Source organism: Thermobia domestica, chromosome 4, assembly GCF_964235325.1.
Source record: "Thermobia domestica chromosome 4, izTheDome1.hap1.1, whole genome shotgun sequence".
In the NCBI taxonomy this organism is placed as follows: domain Eukaryota; kingdom Metazoa; phylum Arthropoda; class Insecta; order Zygentoma; family Lepismatidae; genus Thermobia; species Thermobia domestica.
In genome coordinates, this window is record NC_137457.1 from 18,582,981 (window position 1) to 18,604,063 (window position 21,083).

Consider the following 21,083-nt stretch of genomic DNA (forward strand, 5'->3'; position numbering starts at 1 on the left):
CTTAAAAGTATCTAGTGTAATAGAATTTATCGATTACTGCTCCCTTCATGGTTCGTGGAGTCAAACGAGGGCGAGAATATAGCACACATGTAAAAATAACACAAGCACTAGAAAAGTGGTTATAGTCACTACTATTATGAGAAAGTCTATAGTGGGAAAGTTTGCGATATGAACGACGTCCTTTTTTGGACATCCTGTATAATATATACTGTGCCCGAAGCAGTTGCACTAATTACATATTTAAATAAAGGTACCCAATGCTGATTGACAATTAGTGATGCATTCCTGGAGATATACTATTTATAGTAATGCTGAAGCTGATTTCATGAATATTCCGTATAATGTTTAAATGGCATGTCTGTGAAAATTACGGAAGTTTAAAAAATACATCAAGGAAATGAAAAATTTTTGTTGATGTTTTTATTCAGATCGTTAGCCTTTTCATACTTAGATAAAATAAATGCAAGATTATAATATAAATGCAAAAAATACATACAATACCTCATCTTTGACATCGTCAAAATTGACAGCCAAACGCTTCAAACAATAAAGAAAACAGGTTTATGCAAAACTATACATGCAGTAGGAGAATTGACGACAACTGCCGCAACTTTTTAATAAGTTCATCTGCTACATTTCAAAGCACGAGTTGCCGACAGAGCAGATCGTTAATACGTATGCCCAGATTTCGTACAGTTTTGTTCTAGGAAAAACATTGTGTTTAAGAACAGAATGACGAGGTGGCATACAACGGGTTCATTCGCCGCCATGACCCATTCAAATATGATTATGCCCGTCATTGGAATAATTGGTAAACGGCTTCCACATATATAAATTTAACCACTGGAAAGTTTGTCTTATTACACAAGACTGAGTTGTGAAATCGCGAGATCTTTCTTTCCGTCAGTCATCGTTCATTTCAGTGTCTTCCGCAAGTTAACTCGAAATTTTGATCAGCTTAGCGACCTTCAAAAATGGCTATTTTAGTGAATCTCTTGGGCCATGTAAATGACGTTTAAAATATTGTTTTGAAACAAGACAGAGAAAGGAATGCTGAACGAGCATATGTGACATGCATCCTGAAATCCCCTGTGTCTTTTGCGAGAAATGTTTGTGTGTTGACCACCCACACATCAACAAGTTTCATAATATCTGCAGCGAAATAAAACGCATGAGTATTGTTCTCTATAATTTCCATCCAATCTTCCCTCCTATGCCATTTTGCGCACAAACATTTTATAACCTACCAACGTGTACGTAATTATTCTTTCTTATTTTCTTTTATCTTATTTATGTATTTTCGGTATGGGAATTACTATTTTATGTGCAATATACGACATAACTATCTTCTAGTTATCTGGGAGCACTGCTAACTGGTTGGCAGTCTCGATTTAGTGTTTCATACTTCTTGGTGCTCTTTTCTTAGTTGATAAGTTAGTTTTATTTTGCTCATTTTCACTTCTTACAAGATATATCCCTTCATTATCATTACTACGTCTTTTTCATTTCTGTCACATTCAATATTTTCTTTCTCCTACCTCCAGTAATTACGGTCCATAGCAGTCTAAATTTTGATGATCTCTAGTTTTTTGCTGGTCAGCCAAATGTATGTTTGTGTAGAATTGTCGCAAAAACCACACAAAGATTTATTTGTAAAAACACAACTGTGCTTATTCAGAAGTATCAGATTGTGAGCATCAATATAGATAATCTAAGATTGTAAGAAACTCAGGTAAATGATAATAAAGCAATAAAAATGCCAAGTTCTTGCTGAACATGGGACGTAATTCCAATATACTACAGAATTATTTTAAAGAAAAGTTAAAATCCTCATTTCCTCAGTTTTTTTGTTTTGTTTATACACAGTGTTCTTTAGTTCAATGTCTATTTTGTTCTCGCGGTAAAACGCGAAACGTACTATAATAAGAATGTAAACAATAAATTTACTTCCTAACTACGACTATAATTCATTTACATTGGGAAAATTAGAAATTGGACCGAACTTAAAAAAAAAAAAAATAAATAAATAAGATCTAAGGCTAATGTCTGATAAACTTTACCTTTTTGATAACCCCTCTTTATATACTAACTTCGGGATGCTAAATCCAGTTAATCTAATTTTAGACATATTTGTCGGTGAAAAAATGGTTTAATTATCTCGAAGCATAGAGCTTTGAATTATCGTTTACAGCAATAATAACAATAGCCATCATAGATAAGTCTTAATTATTGCATATTAACTTACGGATGCTAAACCCAATGGAGCTTGTAACGATTGCGTTACACTGGATTAGAAAAAAGTTATTTTTCTTAGCTACGAAGAACAAAATTTGAAAGAAAGAATAAAAAAATAGCAAAAAGTAAGAAAAAAATTGGTTAAAACACCTGGAAAAATGTAATAATTTCTAATTATATATTATTTAAGTATATAAAATATTTCTCTTTAAAGTTGAAAGATAAAGAAATAATTAAATTGCTTTGTTTGTTGTAGTGAGTACGAGTCAACAAAATTTATAAGCGATGCAGAATGTAGGAAAAACGCAAAAATTCAACGAGCAAGCAACGAATTGTCTCCTCCTTGACTCGATCTGTAGTTTCAAAGCTGTGGAGAAAAGTTGTGAAAATCACGATATTCGTTAAACATTGGTTGTCTTTTTTTGATTAGAGTAGAATTTCATTTAGTTTGTTAGCTTTGTGGTATGGTTAGTTACGCTTGAAAAATAAGTGAGGTGATAGTGAGGAATACAGTGAATTTGTTTGAATCAATATCTGCATTCATGGAATGATTGCTATTTTTGCAGTTTGTGATTTGTGTATTGATACGATGTGAACAAATGAATGGGAGAAAGTGTTAGAATAGCTATTTGTTAAAAAAAACAAGTTATGAGTGATAAATTATGTATTACAGAATTTTTGTTGTTTCTATTATAATACTAGTACCTTTTTAACCAAAGAAACATTAAAAAAAAGGAACAATTTAAGCTATTAGTCTTGTTAAATGTAGAGTCTTATATTTGTCTGAACAACAAAGGTTACCGCTTTTTAATAATTTATACTGTGTACTTACTTAACCAAATTTTTTATTGTTAAATTGACAAAATGTCCAGGATATTGAAAGCACACAGGATGAATATATATATCTTGGAGAAGTAAAAAGCAGTAATACTCGCAAAAATATTCAAACTTTGCATATTGTATATGTCATTCGAGACATGTTATTTGATGAAACGGAATGGTAAATAGGTTTACATACTAATATAATGGCTCAACCGTTTCGTCACATTATGCATTTCACTGAGTACAATATAGTAACTGAAATATTTTATAAAAGTCCTTTTCTTTTCCGCTCAGAAGCGGAATGTTCGCGAACGCTGGTAAATTTTTCTACTAATTTATAACTTGAAACAAATTTACAGATACTACATTCTCTATTGTACAATTACAATTGAGATATTACAATTTTCTATTGTCATTTGTGCTGTCTTTGATTCCCCTTAAGACATGAATTTCAGTGAAAGTGACAATACTAGAATCCACTAGATTAGAATTATATTTACATTATATAACTTATCTTCAACGATTTAGCCGCTTTTAAGATATGATGGAAAGAACAATGAGGATTTGAGTTTCATTTCTATTTAAAATATATACCAAAAACCCTAACATGTGAAACGGACCTTTTCCAGAAGTATTACTGATAATGTTATACGTTGCTTTGACTAATCACCCTGATGAAGTGTATAACGGATTAATGTGAAGCTTATTATCTTTATTTATGTCAGTAAAAAATGTGTTTGAAAATTAAAAAAAAAAGCTGCAGAAGGAACTGAAAGCCAAAACTATTATTTCTCTCTCATTTGTGTTTTGCAAAAATTTTTGGTCGATAGTAATAATAAAACGGAACTCGAGATTTTACTGAATCTTATCAAGAATTGTAGTTTTTATGATTGATACTCAATGTTTATATTTAAGCAAATGAATACGGACTAGAACTTTTCAATTTGATCCATAAGCTCCAGCAGTATAGCTCCAGGGGCTCTTTTGAGCAATGTCCTTAAGGTCTAAATAAAAAGAATTATATAATACAAATCACAAATCGAAACAAAAAGAAAAATATTACTAAAACAACAAAATTTTTAGATTTTACAGACTTTCACGAACTTTTAAAAATAATTAATTAAAAGTTTTCTGATATTTCGAACCCCCCTCCAATATCTCCACCTTACTGCGGTGGGGGCATTTTCGTGCACTAATGATCCCAAGAGCTATGTCGGAGATAGCTTTGTTATCACATTGCTTCCCATGCCGGACAGGTCTCTAGAGGTACGACCCAGACGAAGAGAGATATTATGGTAGTGGGCAGCAGCTCTACCATTACCACACTAAGGCTCAAAATAACTGACATCGGCAAGGCTCAGATGAGGAAAAATAAACCGGCAGGGACTTCTATGAAAGAACTGGAAGCTGTGAGGTAGAAGAACTTGGGACATCACCACCTTTTTCAGTACCTACAAAACATGGAAAGACAAATAAGAAAATGTAATATTAGGGAAAACAAGACTGTTTCACAGACGGTTGTCCCAGCAGTGGAGGGAATCAAAGCAAGGCCTCCACGGTTAACATCAAAAGAAACCCCTGCAGGCTAAAAACCTTAATGTCCGATCGCTGTTAGTCTGGTAAACTGGAAAACCTGAAGAAAGAAATGGAACGCATGAAGATATATATTTTGGAAATCAGCTAAGTTAGGCGACCTTGTGTAAAGTAAGATAATAATTTGACTAGAGTATAAAGTTTATTGGAGAAGTAATCCAAATGAGAATTCTCACCTCTAAGGGAAAGCATTCAATTGTGTTATAGCAGTGAATTGCTGGTTCCGGTATATTTCAATATCGTTTCTGTATATATTTGTTCCACGTTAAAAATTTGAATGAGATAGTCAATATTTAAAGCTGTTATTTGTATATTTAATATATTAGAAAGAAACGCCCACAATAAAAGATATTTATTCTTATATATGGAGTTCTCATTGATAGAATCAAGGTTTTTCGTATGCATTCAATAAAGTTACGCTGGATAGTCGAAACGAGAGCGAAAAATTGATAGTACTAAAGAGTAAATTAGATATTACTGCACAAATGCTCGAAGGTGAACATATTGTTTGTGATTTGATCTAATTCTCTTTCGTGCTTTTATATTGCGTTATATACCTTAATATTGAAAGATTTTGTTGTTATATGATCAAACAGATTTATCAATTTAAAGCGTAACGTAAAACTCGAAGATTTCATTTCATTTCATTTCAATTTACAAGGTGAAGTACCTTATCGTGTGAAGGCTCAATTAAGAATGAAGTATTTTGTGAGGAACCAGCGACATGTATTAAACGAAAACACAATTAACATTTACTGTAGAGATTCGGAAGAAACCATCAATTTATTCTTTCCGATTACTGGCATTGTTGGAACTAAATTCATAAGTATTGATCGATGGACTGTAGTGCTAAAATAAAATAAATAAACCATTTCTTAAACACATATGAAAAAAAAAATTAGTTTTCTAAAAATATAGTTGGAACAGAAAGTGCTATACGAAAATTTTGAAACATATAATGTAAAGAATTTATAATAGGTGGTAGACAAACGTTTTGATTCCATAATTTACCTCTAACTTTGAAAAATTTTTTTCCGATCTACTTTATTCCTATGCACTCTACAAGTATAGATGCCTCAAGCACAGCAACTGCATTCTTCTTAATTCATGCCTAGGAGGCGAAATTACATAGTTTCTTAGAGAAAATAAAATAATATCTTTGCATATTACCTGTCCTTGTCACAGCAACACAAATGTTTAAGAAATTCATTTAAAATTACTATAACAAATAAGAAATTTTGTTCCCCGCTTTTAATAAGAAGTTGTGCTTTTGGGGTTTTATGAGGAACCAATTTATATCAGTCGATGTCCTTTTTTAAAAAAAAACTCAATTTGTGTGAGATTTATTATTAAAAACTACTTTTTTTCTAATATGTATCATGTTTTACCCAAAACTTAACAACGGTCGACGACTAGAACGGACTCTGAACTAGGTGACATCGTCTTACTTATTAAACTAAGATTTAACTAGCTAGTTAATGCCAAAAATATCCATTTAAAAAGGATGAAAGTTTATGCAACGTTTCTCTGAGGAAATTGTCACATGTAAACCTACCTCTGTTTCTGAGTACTGCTACTTATTTCTTGATTCTTTACTTTGCTCTGTTTCACCATGCTGATTGAGATGTGATTGCTAGATTCACTTTTAGTGCTTGTAAAATTCTCATTATCTGGATTCGTGTTACTGTTGTCATTTACGAGTAAATCAGACAGTGGTATAACTCTGATCAACATTACTGGTTTTGCATTTAGATTCAAATTTTCTATTCCACAATGTTCACTTTCAATTACAGCACCTCTCACCTTAGAACCCAAATTTTCTGTTTGCATAAATAGCTTATCGTCCTCATCTTCGTTCCTTCTGTTTTCTGTCTCTTGCTTACATTCAAAACTTAAATTACAAGATACTAAAAGAGGGTCTTTAAGTTCCAATTCATTGGTATCAACATTATTTAAGTCAAAATTGCAATCTTCATTAGGTTCATATTCTGATTCCATTTCGTCTTTGGTTAAAGCAAATTTAAAGGCAATCAAGGGTTATTTTCTTATCATAGGCTTACGTTGAAGGTTGTTTGAAACAAATTAGCTATTCTGAAAGTAGAAAAAATATATATTAATCACGAAAGCATATATATTATTCATTACATTCTACGAAATGTTAGATACTTAAAGCAAACCAATATAAAAATACAGATAAGAAATCAATGTGTCCTGCTGGTGGCATAATTAACTGCCTAATATCCACTAGTATACCTTTGGTCACACGCAAGTTATCTCTCCCGTTCTCACATCTTGTAATTAAGGAGCAGTCTAAAAAGATTACAGTTTCTGCTGTTCTGTTACAAAGCGCTTTTGAAATTTGCAGTTGAAAAGTTGTAAAGGGCAAAACTATAGTGTTTGAAATCAAAAAGGATATGGACAAATGTAACATGATGTCGGTCTTAGTACATACTTACTGCATTAAAAAGTTGCCTCGTTTATTAAAAGTACAAAGGTATTTATTTCTCTCTCTCTCTCTCTCTGGATATATATATATATATATATATATATATATATATATATATATATATATATATATATATATATATTGTAAAACTGGCCCATGCAGGTTGTAGGTAGAGCAAAGTAAATAAAGTGAGCGTCCGGAATCAACTCCTTCTACCTGCTTTTATTATAAAATTCACTAAATAACAGTATTTACAGAAATACTACATAGTTATTCTTCTCTAAATTTGTTAGCTCAGAAATTAGGTATTTCTTGACTGTCAGGCCGGCGAAAGGATGTCTACAGAGCATAGTGGCAGGCTAAGCAGAGTGGCGAAAGAATCACCAATGCTTCTTGGCAAGCAGTTACGAGGTTAGAGGTAACAGAGCCCCGAAGCAGACTAAGCAACAGGGGTAGGATTCTCAACAGGGCCCCGTAACACGCTAAGCCAGGAGGAAGGGAATACCAAGAGTTTCGTGGCAAACTAGAGGCTAGGGGTTAGGCTACTTCTAATGTTCCGGGGCAAACAGTAGGAGGGACACCACAGAGATTGAGAACTGTTGGTTGCGTCCTATTATATACACGTCCTGGTGACGTGGGCGCTGCTGCTCAGATGATGTCATGTGCTTCGTAGGGGTGCCTGAGGTTCGTCGTCTGATGGTTGTAGTAAATCCATCCGGTGCGTAGTATATTGACGTAAAACAATATGGTTTTGTCTCTACATACAAGCGTAAAGTATTGTTCGTATACAATACCACGTGGATAATACTATATATATATATATATATATATATATATATATATATATATATATATATATATATATTACCAAATAATCGTACTAGGTATTATACCTTGTGGTTTATAGCTTTCTGCTGAAATGCAATCTGAAGAGAATTTACATGAGTAAAAACAAAAAATGAAAATGAAATCTTTGAGTTTTACGTCCCACGTTCATGCCGGTTAGGGTAGAGGAGACGGTGATGAGTAATGAATGAAATGGTGGAATGAAGAAAGTGGGAGAAAACGGGAGAACCCCGAGAAAACCCACGCCCACGGTGTTTGTCCACCACAAAGTTCACTTGGCGGCGGCTGGGATCGAACCCGGGACCCCAAGCACCAAAAGTGAACGGAATACCACTGAGCCACCGCGCCCCCTTGAGTACAAACAAAAAGTGTCTTCTTTTTTGTTATGTTGGGTCACGAAACGTAAGCAAGTACAATGTATTCGTTTTGTACAGAATGTGAGAAATGGATACTCAGTTGATATTTGTGATTGAAGCTACGTATTCGATTAGTTATACAAACAATGTGTACGTAAGGTTCTATGCATTGAAGTTATCAGAGTAAATTTACTCTCAAGAGTTGGTAGCCTAATTTAATGACAAAAACGAGAAACTAACTGTAGTTATTTATAAGTGTGGTTGTTTATCCAGTTTCCTAAATGAAAGCTGTTGAGCGGAGATGTATTGCAAAGAGAAATGAATATATCTGCAGCATTTTAAGCTATCGGAACTTAAGAGTACAGTTTTAGATAGCAACTAAACTAGTTGAAAGAAATATATAAATATGGATGTGGGTATTGTCTGGAAAGGCTCACTTCCCCAGCTTATTACTGTTCTTGCAGATCTTTCATTATTATTTATTATATCAGTTGTTTGTCGTGGGAGGATACACCGAAGATTTTCTGTTGTAAATAATTTTAAAGAAAAATAACAAAGAAAAAATTCCGAAGAATATTTCTGTTTCAAACATTAGAAACTTAACCACAGAGATCAGTTAACAAACATCCATTAAGATGTAAGTTAGTTGGTACTACGCACAGAAAGCTAATATATATCAAACGAATACTGTAATTACGGTTACGATGAGTATTGTGTGGTCATGAAAACATACTATTATTCTATGACTGGTGATACAGCAACTTGGAGACCTAGTTTATTTCAGATAACCATTTCTAGAAACATGAAATTATCAACTATACGACTTTTTTGTTTACAGAAATCATTAAATCAAAAGTAACAAATAAGAAAGTAAGTTAGTAGCACATTGAAATGACTTACTAAAAGAAACGGGTATTCTCATAGAAGATACGTCACGATAAAAAGCTCCTAACAAGGAACATCTTCCAAACAGTAAGAAAACATATAAAAATGTGTCCACTCTATCTGTTGGAGATGCTGCAAACAGGAGGCAGAGTCTATACGGAAAATGCGATTAACAGGGTTGCGGTCTCTCTGAATCCACCCTTTACTAGAAAGAAATACAGTGCGTTCAAGAAATATTTTGCTTTACACAATTTTGTCGTCAACTTTCATACACTTACAATGATATGTTTTTTTCTACAAAGTAGAAAATCAACTTCATTCTCCACATGTTTTCTACCTTCTAGTATCTGCGTTCATAGGTTTATATGAAGTATTTAGTTTCGTTGTCAAGAACCTAAAAACTCGGTACTGGATGTTCTGTTCATGTTAGAATAAATTCAAGAAAACCTTTACATATTTGTCCCAGGATACAAATATGTTAACAAAGTAAAATTGAACACTTCTGAAAACCGGTGAAAAATATTTAACCTTACATAACATTAAAAAAAACTTTATCGAAAATATTGCATTTTCGTAAAAAAAAAAAAAAATACACTAGTAGAATGTTGTTCCACCGAATTACTGTATATAACAACGGGCTTGTTGAAGAGAGTGAGTTTACAAATAATGTCTGCTCCGGGAATTTCGTTCATTCGGTGGTATATATTCCGTTTTTGAATTGTGTATTTGGATATGTAACAATTTAGGACTGCTTCTGTGTAACGTGGTGCTTGATCGGCACAGGCAGAAGCGGATCAGTTATTAACAACGAACAATCAGTTAATTTTTCTTACCGTGAAACATATGTATCGTGCTGACATTGTGAAACATAGCTCGCGGAACAAAAAGGGGTCCACTGCACATTTGTAAAAGTCGCCAACCTTTCCACAGAAAAAGAAGCCTTCGGAAGCCTTCTGTGATTCTAATTCTTCTTCATAAAAATGGAATAGAATATAAAATTCAGAACAAAAACATCAGATTCCAAATTTTGCAATCTAACTGTCAATTTAAAATCTTCTGTATCTTTACTAAAGAATCCCAAAAGGTGATCGGTCATCTGTAGCTATAGAGATGCCACATTGTCTTGATACTTAGTCTTCCTTTCCAAGCGCTGCTATCGGCTGAAGGAATTCCACTCTCTTTCGTCATCCGTAGAGCAATGTTGCCGCACTTCGGAACGCGAATCTTGCGGTCAGTACAGAACGTGCGAATTCTATACGATAGTTTCTTGTTTTTAAATCTGGCAATAGCGTAGACGACTGCAAGGTTCTCTCGCTCAGCAACAGCTCAACTCTTATTGGCTCAACGCGTGGGTGTGAGCTTTAGTTCGCATTTTTGCCACGGCTCAAGACATATTGGCAGCATAATACCTCTCTCTAAAGTGTTATCCGTCGACTTGTAAACAACAACGGCTTAAAAGAATGGATGGAACTATTTCCTTATGCACCTTTAATGTTCCGTCACAATCAGTTCAGTTCAAATAAAACGACCTGGGTCATGCAGTGTGCAAATAGAATAATCCTCACGAAGTTCATTACCCCATCATTATACAATATATATATATATATATATATATATATATATATATATATATATATATATATATTGTTATAGGATGTAAAGAGATGTCATATTACACTTTAGGATATTTATGGAATATTATCAAATATTATGGTTTTAAATTTTAATTTTAGTAAAGTTACAATATTTTATGTCATTTAGATTTAAGTTTATTTACATCATTATTTTACTTATTAAATTATGTCACACAAATATTAGGAATAACATTATGTCATGAATATCATTTAGTTTGCTGACGCTTCATTATTCATTACTAAAAAGCAAATAAAGCAACCTAGTTACATTATGTTAACAAGAAAATTTATACAATGTAGTTATTACGTTTGTTAGACAATTACAACTAAATCAGCATTTTTATTTCCAAAATTGAAAACAGAGTGTTTATGTTATTATAAGAATTATGTATCTTTTTGTTTTTAAAAATTCTTAAATTATCAAAATCAAATCATCCGAGAAATTGTGTCTGGGAATTTTAGAGATTTCTGGTCAGCAAAATGTTCTGTCCTAATTGTTCTCAAAAATTCCACGTGCTATCTGGAGCCTGTTGTTGTTATAAATATCTTCAATGTTTACAACCTCATTTCTTAATTATATAAAACCGTTTCCTTAAAAAAAAAAAAGCAGTTAAAAAGGAGTTAAAAGTTAAAAGGAAGTTAATAAGAAGTCAATACAAGGTTTATAAGAAGTTGAGAGTTAATCATAATAGTAATTCAGCATGCAAAGCAATACGTACTTGTATCCTAAGTATTAAATCAAAATAAGTTATTTTTAACCCAAGTTTCAAAAAAATTAAATACAAACTTTATTCACGTGTATTTTCGAGTGATAAGCTCATTTTTCCATGAACGATTTATAAAATTTGGAGCTAAACTGCAAATGAAATTACCTAACAACATAGAACCAGTAGTCATCCAAATATAATATTCTTAAGGCCAAATTTCCCTAGTTTCTTTATTCATGACCTTTCAAATATTTAATCAAGTCAATCTCAAAACATCAAATTCATTAACCAATAAACTGTTACAAATTAATCTACATGCCTTTCTTTAAATTAAATAACACCTCCTTTAATCATAACTAAATTATTCTTAAAATCCATATTACACATTTTGCCTAACTTTCAAGGGCATGTTAAAAAAAAATTCCAAATATTTCTCTTAGTTTAATTTGGTCTTCTCATTCTTGCTACTATCCCCACATTCATTTCATACAAAAGTAAACCAGGCTAACAATATATATATATATACCTCAACATTCTTGTGACCCAATATTCTTTAACACCAAAAGAGTTGAAAACAAACTCAACTATATAGACATAACAGGTGCTGTAAGATTATTAGTTTGTTCACCGCTACAAATAATGCCTCTATTATAGAAACACTTAAGGAGATAATATACTTCACATTCAGACACGTTTTCTTTACTCTTTCAGAAAACCAGCCCAATATATCAAGAGTTTCAGTTTGTGAATTACGATATGCTAAAAAATCCTTTCCATACGGATCCGCTGGAAGTACTGCCCGTCTTCGTCCTTCGATTCTGAAAAATTTGTTCTCACATAAAGAACCAGGTTCAAAGGAAAGATTAACTACACTGAATGATGAATTACTTTACTTAACCATTTCGCGTAATGTACCTCACGAAGTAAGACCAACTATGTTGAAGCGTCATTTATTGCATTTAATGAGGAGTGGAATTCGACCAATCGCAGAGGGTAACATGCTAAGAAGGATAAACGCAAAAGTTATATGTTCCAGAATTTACGAATCCAATGTTACTTTCCTCTATCCTCACCAACTGGGAGTATGCGTCTTCAATGGAGGCGAAGCAGCAGCACATGCAGTTCGCATTTACTCTCTACTCTTTATACAGAAAAAAGTATTTTTTGAAATTAGATATTCGTAAAGTTTTCAATAAAAAGAAACCAAGACGCAATGCTACTAACAGTAAAAACTAATTTGCCATCGACTTATCACTATATCTATCTATATCATGTGCAACCAAGTAACCTGTTTTTAGGTGATAACATTATATTTTGGCAACGTGGAATGCAGCAAGGAGATGCTTAAATCCCGCTTTGTCCATAGGGTCTAGCATTAACCCAACAATATATTTGGTGGTTAGATGATAGTACTATAGCGGGAGATCCTTAAATAGTTTTAAGTGAGCTACACAATATTCGAACATGGAAGCACACTTTCCACTACATTTAAATTTTATGAATTGTTAATAGGATTTTTAGCAAATTCGCAAGCTCGAATGAAGTATTATATTGAAAGTATAAAAATTCAGTACCAGACATAAAACTCATCAAAACCTCTTCAGCCTTTCTTCTTCGTGTACCTCTATTATCTGAGGCAACACGTAATTTGTTTCTCCAAAAACCAAAAAAGATATTTTGTTCTCTCGTCTCGCCCTAGCACTTTGACATTTTTGCCTTCGTGCGTCATTCTCCATGACAAAAAAAAAAAAAAAAAAAAAAAAAACGCTGTTTTCCTGCTTGGCGTGAAGTCGGTTTACTAGAGAAGTTTGACGTTGTTCTGAAAAGTTGACTACAATAATTATTTAACTGTAATCTAATTAGTAACACAAAGATACAGGCCTCACTTCCAGTTGATTCTGTAGCTTTATTCTTCGTCGAGCTATAGTTTTAGCGTATCCTACAATTTTAGGGTCGTTTTACAGATCTCGTCATACACTTCAGATAGTCCTCAATCAAAAAAATGAGCCTCATATACAATTTGTCTGATGTTCTGTGTGAAGATTACATATCGGGCTGGTCTGACGTAGTTGTTTTAAATCCTAATGATATTACGAGCAGAAGTTCCCAATCAGTTAGGGACAACCGGATAACGAAATTACATCAACCAAGGCAAGATCAGACTTCTCGCCTCATCTTCAATTTTATATGCTTGGTTACAGGCATTACCTTCACACAATATATGGCTGGACGTTTCGAACGGAAGTTTTTGCATTGAAATTACTCTTTGCCTAAAGATAGATATCTGTGACACATGCAACTGCTCTAAATATGGTGTATCAGTCAAACGGAAAGGTCTAAACGGTCTTTCTTGCATAAGTAGCTCCAGAATACATGTAAGACCCTCGAACGTCAATGACAATCTGGAAAGCACTCAAATCGTCGGAAGTTTCAACTATTCCGAAACTTGCAAGATGTAACAGATCTGACGGCAGAAGACCAGATGGCATGCCGCTAGTATCTTAGAAAGGGGGAAAAGTGCTTCACTAGTACTAAACATGCTTGACACTTTCGTTTCAACCGACCTTAACCTTTCTTTACCAAGGGAATGAGCTATTGTAGAACACAGAGAATAACAGAAAAGGAGAAAATGTAAAGAACTACTCAATAAATACTTTTGGTGACCACAGCCATTAAGTCGAGCGGCATTTCCTGCCAATAGGTTTAAATTTCATCAAAAAAGTAGGTCAAAATATTTGAAACAATGTTTACTGCAATTAAATATTTCAAGAACTTCCGGAGTTATTACAAATATTGGTAAAACCTACAACACTGCTTAAAATTACGTTATTTCTATAAGTTGTGATTATAGCTCCCAAAAATGTATTACCGGAATATCGCAGAAGCTAGCAAAACAACATTTAAAAAAAATCGATTTCATTTTACGATGTAATGTAGCATACTACAAGAATATTGTTTATATGTCTATTTTTTGACCTTCATCTCTTGGAAATGTTTTATATTATTGGATATGGTATTTAGATAAATCTTTTATTTTTAATAAAACGTTTTGAAGAAAGCGAAATTAGCCTCTTTTTTCTCTACTTGTTACAAACGCATCATATTACGGTCATAGTATTGGGCGCTAAAATACTTCCACGTGTAGACACGTTCGTCTTCCTCCCATTATTGCAGCTAAATAGTTCATCAAAATCTTAACGTTCATGGATGTTTGTGATACTGTAGTGTCCTCGTTTTGAGATATTGAATAACACATGTGATACTATAAGCTTTGGCTTCATATACATATTTATAAAATATAATAACCAAACTTGATACTATATAAAAACATAAATCAAACTTTATGTTGGTTTAGGAATATTCATAATCTTGTGATAATTCGGTATATGCTAAACAATGTCCTGGTATTGTTATGTGCATGCTATACAAATTCATCGAATGTTATACGTACGTTTTAAGTTATACGAGCGAATCATGATACTTCCGTCATTCAGTGTATGTACATAATTAAAAGAAACTGCTAATTTCTCTAAAATCAAGAATGAAATATATCTTGTATAAAATCAAGTATGAAGTATATCTTGTATCCACTGCTAAAGACGTTATACTCGAAACAAACAACTCACTAGAAAAAGATGGAAATGTAAAATAACTACTGGCATGTTATATGTTTATTCGTGAGAACTCAAAGTTTTAGAGTAAGAAATAATAAAGAGGGGAACAATACAGAATTATTGATTACATTAAAGAGATATGCAATTTTGAACTACAGTTTTACAGGAACCTGATGTTATATAAAACATTTGCGAATTGTATTTCATTGTTTATTAACGAGCGAAACAAAAAAGATTAGTTTCTTAGGAGACTTGAATTGAAAACTCATTCGAATAACGTGATTTTAAACTTATAATCCCAGTGAATATTAGGAGCTATTAATAACATATTTCATTTGCAAATTTCATATTACAATATCTTCAAACTCAAGTCAATGCTACTACTTTTCACAAGCTTATGACTATAAACACAGAACGCCGATGTATTCGTGTACTCGAAGAATAAGGGACAATATGAAGTAATATCATTTTGTTACAGATGAAAAATGTGTAATGTATTCAAATCACTGGAGTAGATTTTTAACATCTATATTAGGTAGATATGTACGGAGCCCTGTAATATGAAATCAAAATTTGGAAAACAGATAAATAAAATCATTTAACTCACAAAGGTACATATCTAGAGCATTTATAAGTGAGCGATGCAATCATAACGTAGTAATAAGAAAACGGCACATTGTGTAAACTTAAAATATTTCCCTTTCTACAGAAACTCTACATAGAGTAATCACGTTCTAGAAATTGTGAAAAATGTGACAAGGCTTTACCACCACTCAACCCGATATATTCCGTTCAGACATAGAGCAAATATATCACACCCAATTGTTCCGGGTGTTGTTGTTTGTTATGTTCAGATGTGGACTACTCTAATGATTTCTTCATGATAGAAGTCGTCACAGGGAGAATCATCCTGCACTAGATTGAACCTTAATATCATAAAGTCGTTGATTTAACAACTGGTTGGAATGTTAGTCACGAAAGCACGCATCTAGATTAACTTTTAGTATCAAAGGAAAAAAAAAATCTTCGGAATATAATTCTGCAAAAAAGATGATCATTGACTGGTTATGTGTTAGCTGTTGTACGTACCACTGGATTATAATAATCACTCATAAAATTCGCTGTCTCTTTCTTTATGTGCACTCTTCAACTTCCTAACTGAGAGTTGTATAATATAGTAAATCCATGGAATAAGCGCACCAAGTAAAAATGACAACCGGATAATGGAGTATGCGATTTTATGGTAGCAGATAACTTCTGCACAAAGTAAAGCGAAATAATAACTAATGTGTATTGGTCTCCTAATAATCAAACTGCCCGAACATTTTAAAATTTTCTAAAACTGGGGTCGCCACATATTGCGCCAAACTAAAAATCAGACACGTGCAACTAGCCAAAGCTATCAACATCTTTTCATAAATATAAGCATGTTGCATGTGCTCAAAACAAACATTCAGCCTCGAGTTACCTCCTTAAATAGATGGAAAAGCGTTACTGAAGTTGCCTACGCTTTATTCTGAATAGGACTAGTAATGACATTTAAGCAATCTGTTCAAAGACGGTAGTAGAATGAAAAGTTAAAGAAATTTTTTAACAAAAATAGTATTACATCAGATTATTTCGATAGAAAGAACTAAATACAGGCAATATTCGAGTGGGATAAAATAAAGGTATGAAGAGTGCCATAATAGAGTTACATAACTTAATTAAGTGAATTGTGAAAAAAAAGAAATCATTTACAGACTATTTTAAGCTTTAATTTGAGACGCCAGAAAAGTCTGTGGAGAGAATAGCATATTCAATTTTGAAACAAGTTTCGTTGTAATAGCAGATCAAAATTGGCACTGTGTTTCAAATAGACGGATGGGATATTTTTCATAGCTAACAACTATGGACATACAAAGATAACTTTTGATTATAGAAAAGAATAACTTTTGTATTATTTCACTCATATAGTAGGTAGACCATGCTATCAAATGGCATCTTGCGTATTACGACTTGTGGTGGCGCCAAGAGCAGATGAAAATTCGTATTGTTTAAGGTAAGAGAAATTGAAAAATAATTGTGGCTCGTAACTTGTAACATTTCTCTATCTTTTACATCCAACAAAACTAATTTATAATTTATTTCAATTATACAATAAGTATCATATATCTTAAAATGAATTTTAAAAAATCCTAACGTGCAGATGTGAAATGTAAACAGCGGTTTCAAAGTCTGATGCTTCTTAGAAGTTATTGTTTGAGAAAAAAACGACCTTCGATACATAAATAAAAGAATGTCTGGCAATGAATATTGGTAGACATGGCAGAAAAAGAAACAAAAGAAAAAAGTATTTACATCACATCAGCGGCACACCTAACTATAGGAAAAAAATGCTTGCATTTACCACAATCTTTCTGTGCGAGAGGATGTAAAACAATTTCATTGGTTTAAAATTTTTATCTTTTAACACAGACTTCTGTTAAAGAAAGAAATATTTTTGGTATGCAAGGGAAAATCTTATAATGATTATTTTTGAACCTCACTGAAAAAGGAAGAATAAAGATTAAATACGGGTAGACTTAGAATCTAGTTGTTCTTTCATAATAAATGCAACGAATAATTGGTTATCATTATGGTTTTAGTTTATTGACCGACCGTTATTTCTTTGGGCTAAATGAAACGGATTATAAATAAAACTGATTGATGATAAAATTTATTTTTTGTGCTCTCAACCGGAAATGCAACTTCAGACCACGTACACGAAAGGCGCACACTTTAGTCGTTAGACCAGCAGGAAGAGTGTATTCGCTATGAAGTTAAAACGAACATTCTATAGAGATATATACACAAGGAAAACATTACTTTCACATACCTCGTTCCTTAGTTAATATTCTGAGGCATATTCTTATAAAAGTAGTTCAGTGACGTTACTGTGTTACATTTTTATTTCAAAATTCTTCAACACAGTCAAAAATTTACTACAATGGTATTGCTATTGTAACTTAATCTGCGATTCTGGATAGAAGGGAGCCCCAATTCATATCTAAACTACTCACTATAAGTATATTAAATATTATCTTACCTTGTCATCAATGTCTCATGTTTTACTTGTTCCTTCTATATTGCGATAAAGTTTTGTTGAGCAGTGATTGCATATTTAGCGAGATTAACTTTAAAGTAGCTTACATTTTGTCAATTTGTTCATATTAAAAGAAATTCAAAATAAAGCTTTATTTTGTAATTTTTATTTATGGAATTGCACTATTTCCGCCACTCCACAGAGTGTTTTGATCTAAGATGATATGCGTAATTCGAGATGGTGTGTTTTGCATTCGTTGAGAGCGATCTATTACCTCAGTTTGTTACGATTTATCGTTCTAAGGATTTTCAGTGCTGTAATGTTGCCATGTAATGTGTGTGACATGTCGCCTATGTGATAGGTGTCGGAGCTACTCGACAAGGAGATAAAGTTAGCAAGTGGTGTTTTGCTTAGTGTTGATTTGAATTCAATAGTATAGTATTAGGGATCATTTTTTAAAGTGCGTTGTTTCATTCGGAATGCACATACACCGCAATTGAGTACTTGAGTATTGAAAGAGTGATATTTTACATGAGTTTTTGGAAGGAGGGCGGTGTAAAAGAATGTAGAAAGAATTACATCATTACCGTGTTACAACTTTTAGCAGGATAAATTCTGATTTCAATGGACCAGAATTCTTTTTTCCAAAGAACCACATTTTTTGTTAACTATAACCTAATTTTGTTAAGGTTACACTCTTCTTACCTTCTTGGATTGTATAGATCAGTACTGACTTTCAAGAAAACGTGTGTACTATATTCCTTTCTTTCATTGTTGATCTGAAAACGAATTCACCCAAAAACAATCTCATATGTTCTAATCTTGTTCCGAATTTATGTATAGAGTACAAACAACTCGTTTCTGATGTGAACTTCATTTCTTTTCTTTACCTTTTTTTTTTAACTTCTTGTAATTAGAATCCCTTTTACCATTGTACTACTTGGAAATACCTTAAGTCTTTCTATATTATTATTTTGCAGATTTTGTTCCAGAAATGTAATTATATTCCCATTGTTTCACCATCCAGATAAACGTATATAACCCGATTTCAGCGGGATACACACTACCAAACTTCACACATTCTTAGTTTACACTCGCTCTGTCTATACATATAGTACAAACAAAGCAAATTCTAATAACAGTGACCTGTTTGAACACGATGACGGTGGATGGGGTATTTAGACCAGAACGCTGGCAAATTCATTTCATGAAAGTATGTTGATAAAATAGGTTAGATCCTAGATTTATATTATTAGTATGTTATGATTTGCGGCAAGCCAGAAATCATTTGGCTTTAATTGTCAACGCTAAAGACTAAGAACTTCAGTTTAGAGTTGCGCCTCCGCTTTTTGTAAACATTAGCAAAATTAACAGAAAAAGTGAAGCAAGAAGTGATGATTTAAGTTCTAATGTGATGTTTAGGTGTATCAGTTTGGCAGTAAGGTTGTGTTTAATACGATGAAAGATATGTGGAAGAGGGTACCATTTGCAAGACGCAGACGGTTTCAACGATTGAACTGCCTGCCCACTTAATTTCGAGAAAAAAACCCAACGAAATATTGTGGGGCTTCTAACCCGTTACTACTACTATTTATACTAGGGATACATATAGTAACAATGCGCGTTTTAACGTTTGTACTGCTTTTTTGTAGAACTGAAACTGGAGATTTAACTCTAAACTTAAGGCCCGATACTTCTTACGAAGCATTTTTGAAAGTGCTACAGAAAACTATTTGAGATGTACATTTTGACTTGCTAATATTAATGTTAAACCTGATTTATCTTAGCCACATGGTTATTCGAAAAAGACAAGACCAGCCAGAACATTTTGATAATTTTTGGTTCATCAGCTGATTTTGGCTTTACTTCGGTTGTACATGTAAATACCTAGGTAGATAGAATCGTAGTAAGATACACTTCGGTACTTGGTATCCATGATTAAGTAAATTGCAAGTCACTGGCAATGAATTAAAAACATTTACAAGGGAAATCGCCAATAAGTAAAGCGGAGGTTAAGAATAACACAAGCTAAGAATAGGAAAGTATTTGTTTGTTGTACAATGTACGGGTGAAAACAATTGACTCTTCATTGAAAAGTAAATTCACTTAACGTAACTTCTACAAGGTGCCAAAAATATAATGTCAAATTAAATTAGAAAAACATTAGTATTGTAACTATTTGAAAGTGTATAATTATATATATATATATGCAATTTGTATCATACTAAATGGAACTGTTCGCAAGGAAAGGAAAGCCAACATCGATAATATCCATTAAAAAACAATGTTACTATAATTATATTACTGGCATCGTTATTAACTTGTGTTTGGCTGTTCATGAAACGTAATGATTAACATAAATAACTAACCAGAATCATGTTGAAGGAAGGTATAAAAATTTCGTCTTTTTCTTCTTTTTCTTCTTTTGCATTTTTATATTTTATTTTTAATATTGTATAAATCTATCTTGAACATGACCTATTGTCAATTTATTATGCTAAGAACATAATGATGACAGATGAAATTGGGAAGAAGAAAAGTACTGGAAAGATTAAGGGAAAACCATCAAAAAAGGGAAGAAAAAGTATGTAGGCCCTACTGTAGGAAAACATGTGAATTGTAGAAAAGTATTGCGGGCCATAAGACGATCAAAGAAAGCTTGAACATGACTCTTGTTCAAGCGCATACAATATAATTTGTTTAAAAAGAGAGCAACACTGACATCATTTTTCCCAGGAATTCAATAGTTTGTTCATTCAAAAGATTTCGCTTTGGTCCTGGTCTTAACTATGTAACTCAAGAGTATTCAATTCCCAATCTACGCCCGAGTTGATAGCAGGGAAATACTAAACAACTATGAAGGTGTCGTGAGACAGAGCGG

The 21,083-nt window shown here is 32.8% G+C and overlaps 1 protein-coding gene across 3 annotated transcripts in view; it reads right to left on the reverse strand.

Annotated features, from left to right (window-relative positions):
* The window catches only part of LOC145683755 (uncharacterized), a 29,368-nt gene extending 8,664 nt beyond the window's left edge, over positions 1-20,704 (reverse strand). Inside the window, exons 1-2 of one of the 3 annotated variants that reach the window (XM_081755309.1) lie at positions 20,572-20,704; positions 6,206-6,741 (exon numbers count right to left, since the gene is read on the reverse strand). In XM_081755309.1, coding sequence (XP_081611435.1) covers positions 6,206-6,648 — 443 coding nt within the window. In that variant the 5' untranslated portion in view covers positions 6,649-6,741; positions 20,572-20,704. The other 2 variants (XM_081755311.1, XM_081755312.1) reach the window with 2 other exon arrangements.
* Between the last annotated feature and the right edge of the window lie 379 nt (positions 20,705-21,083).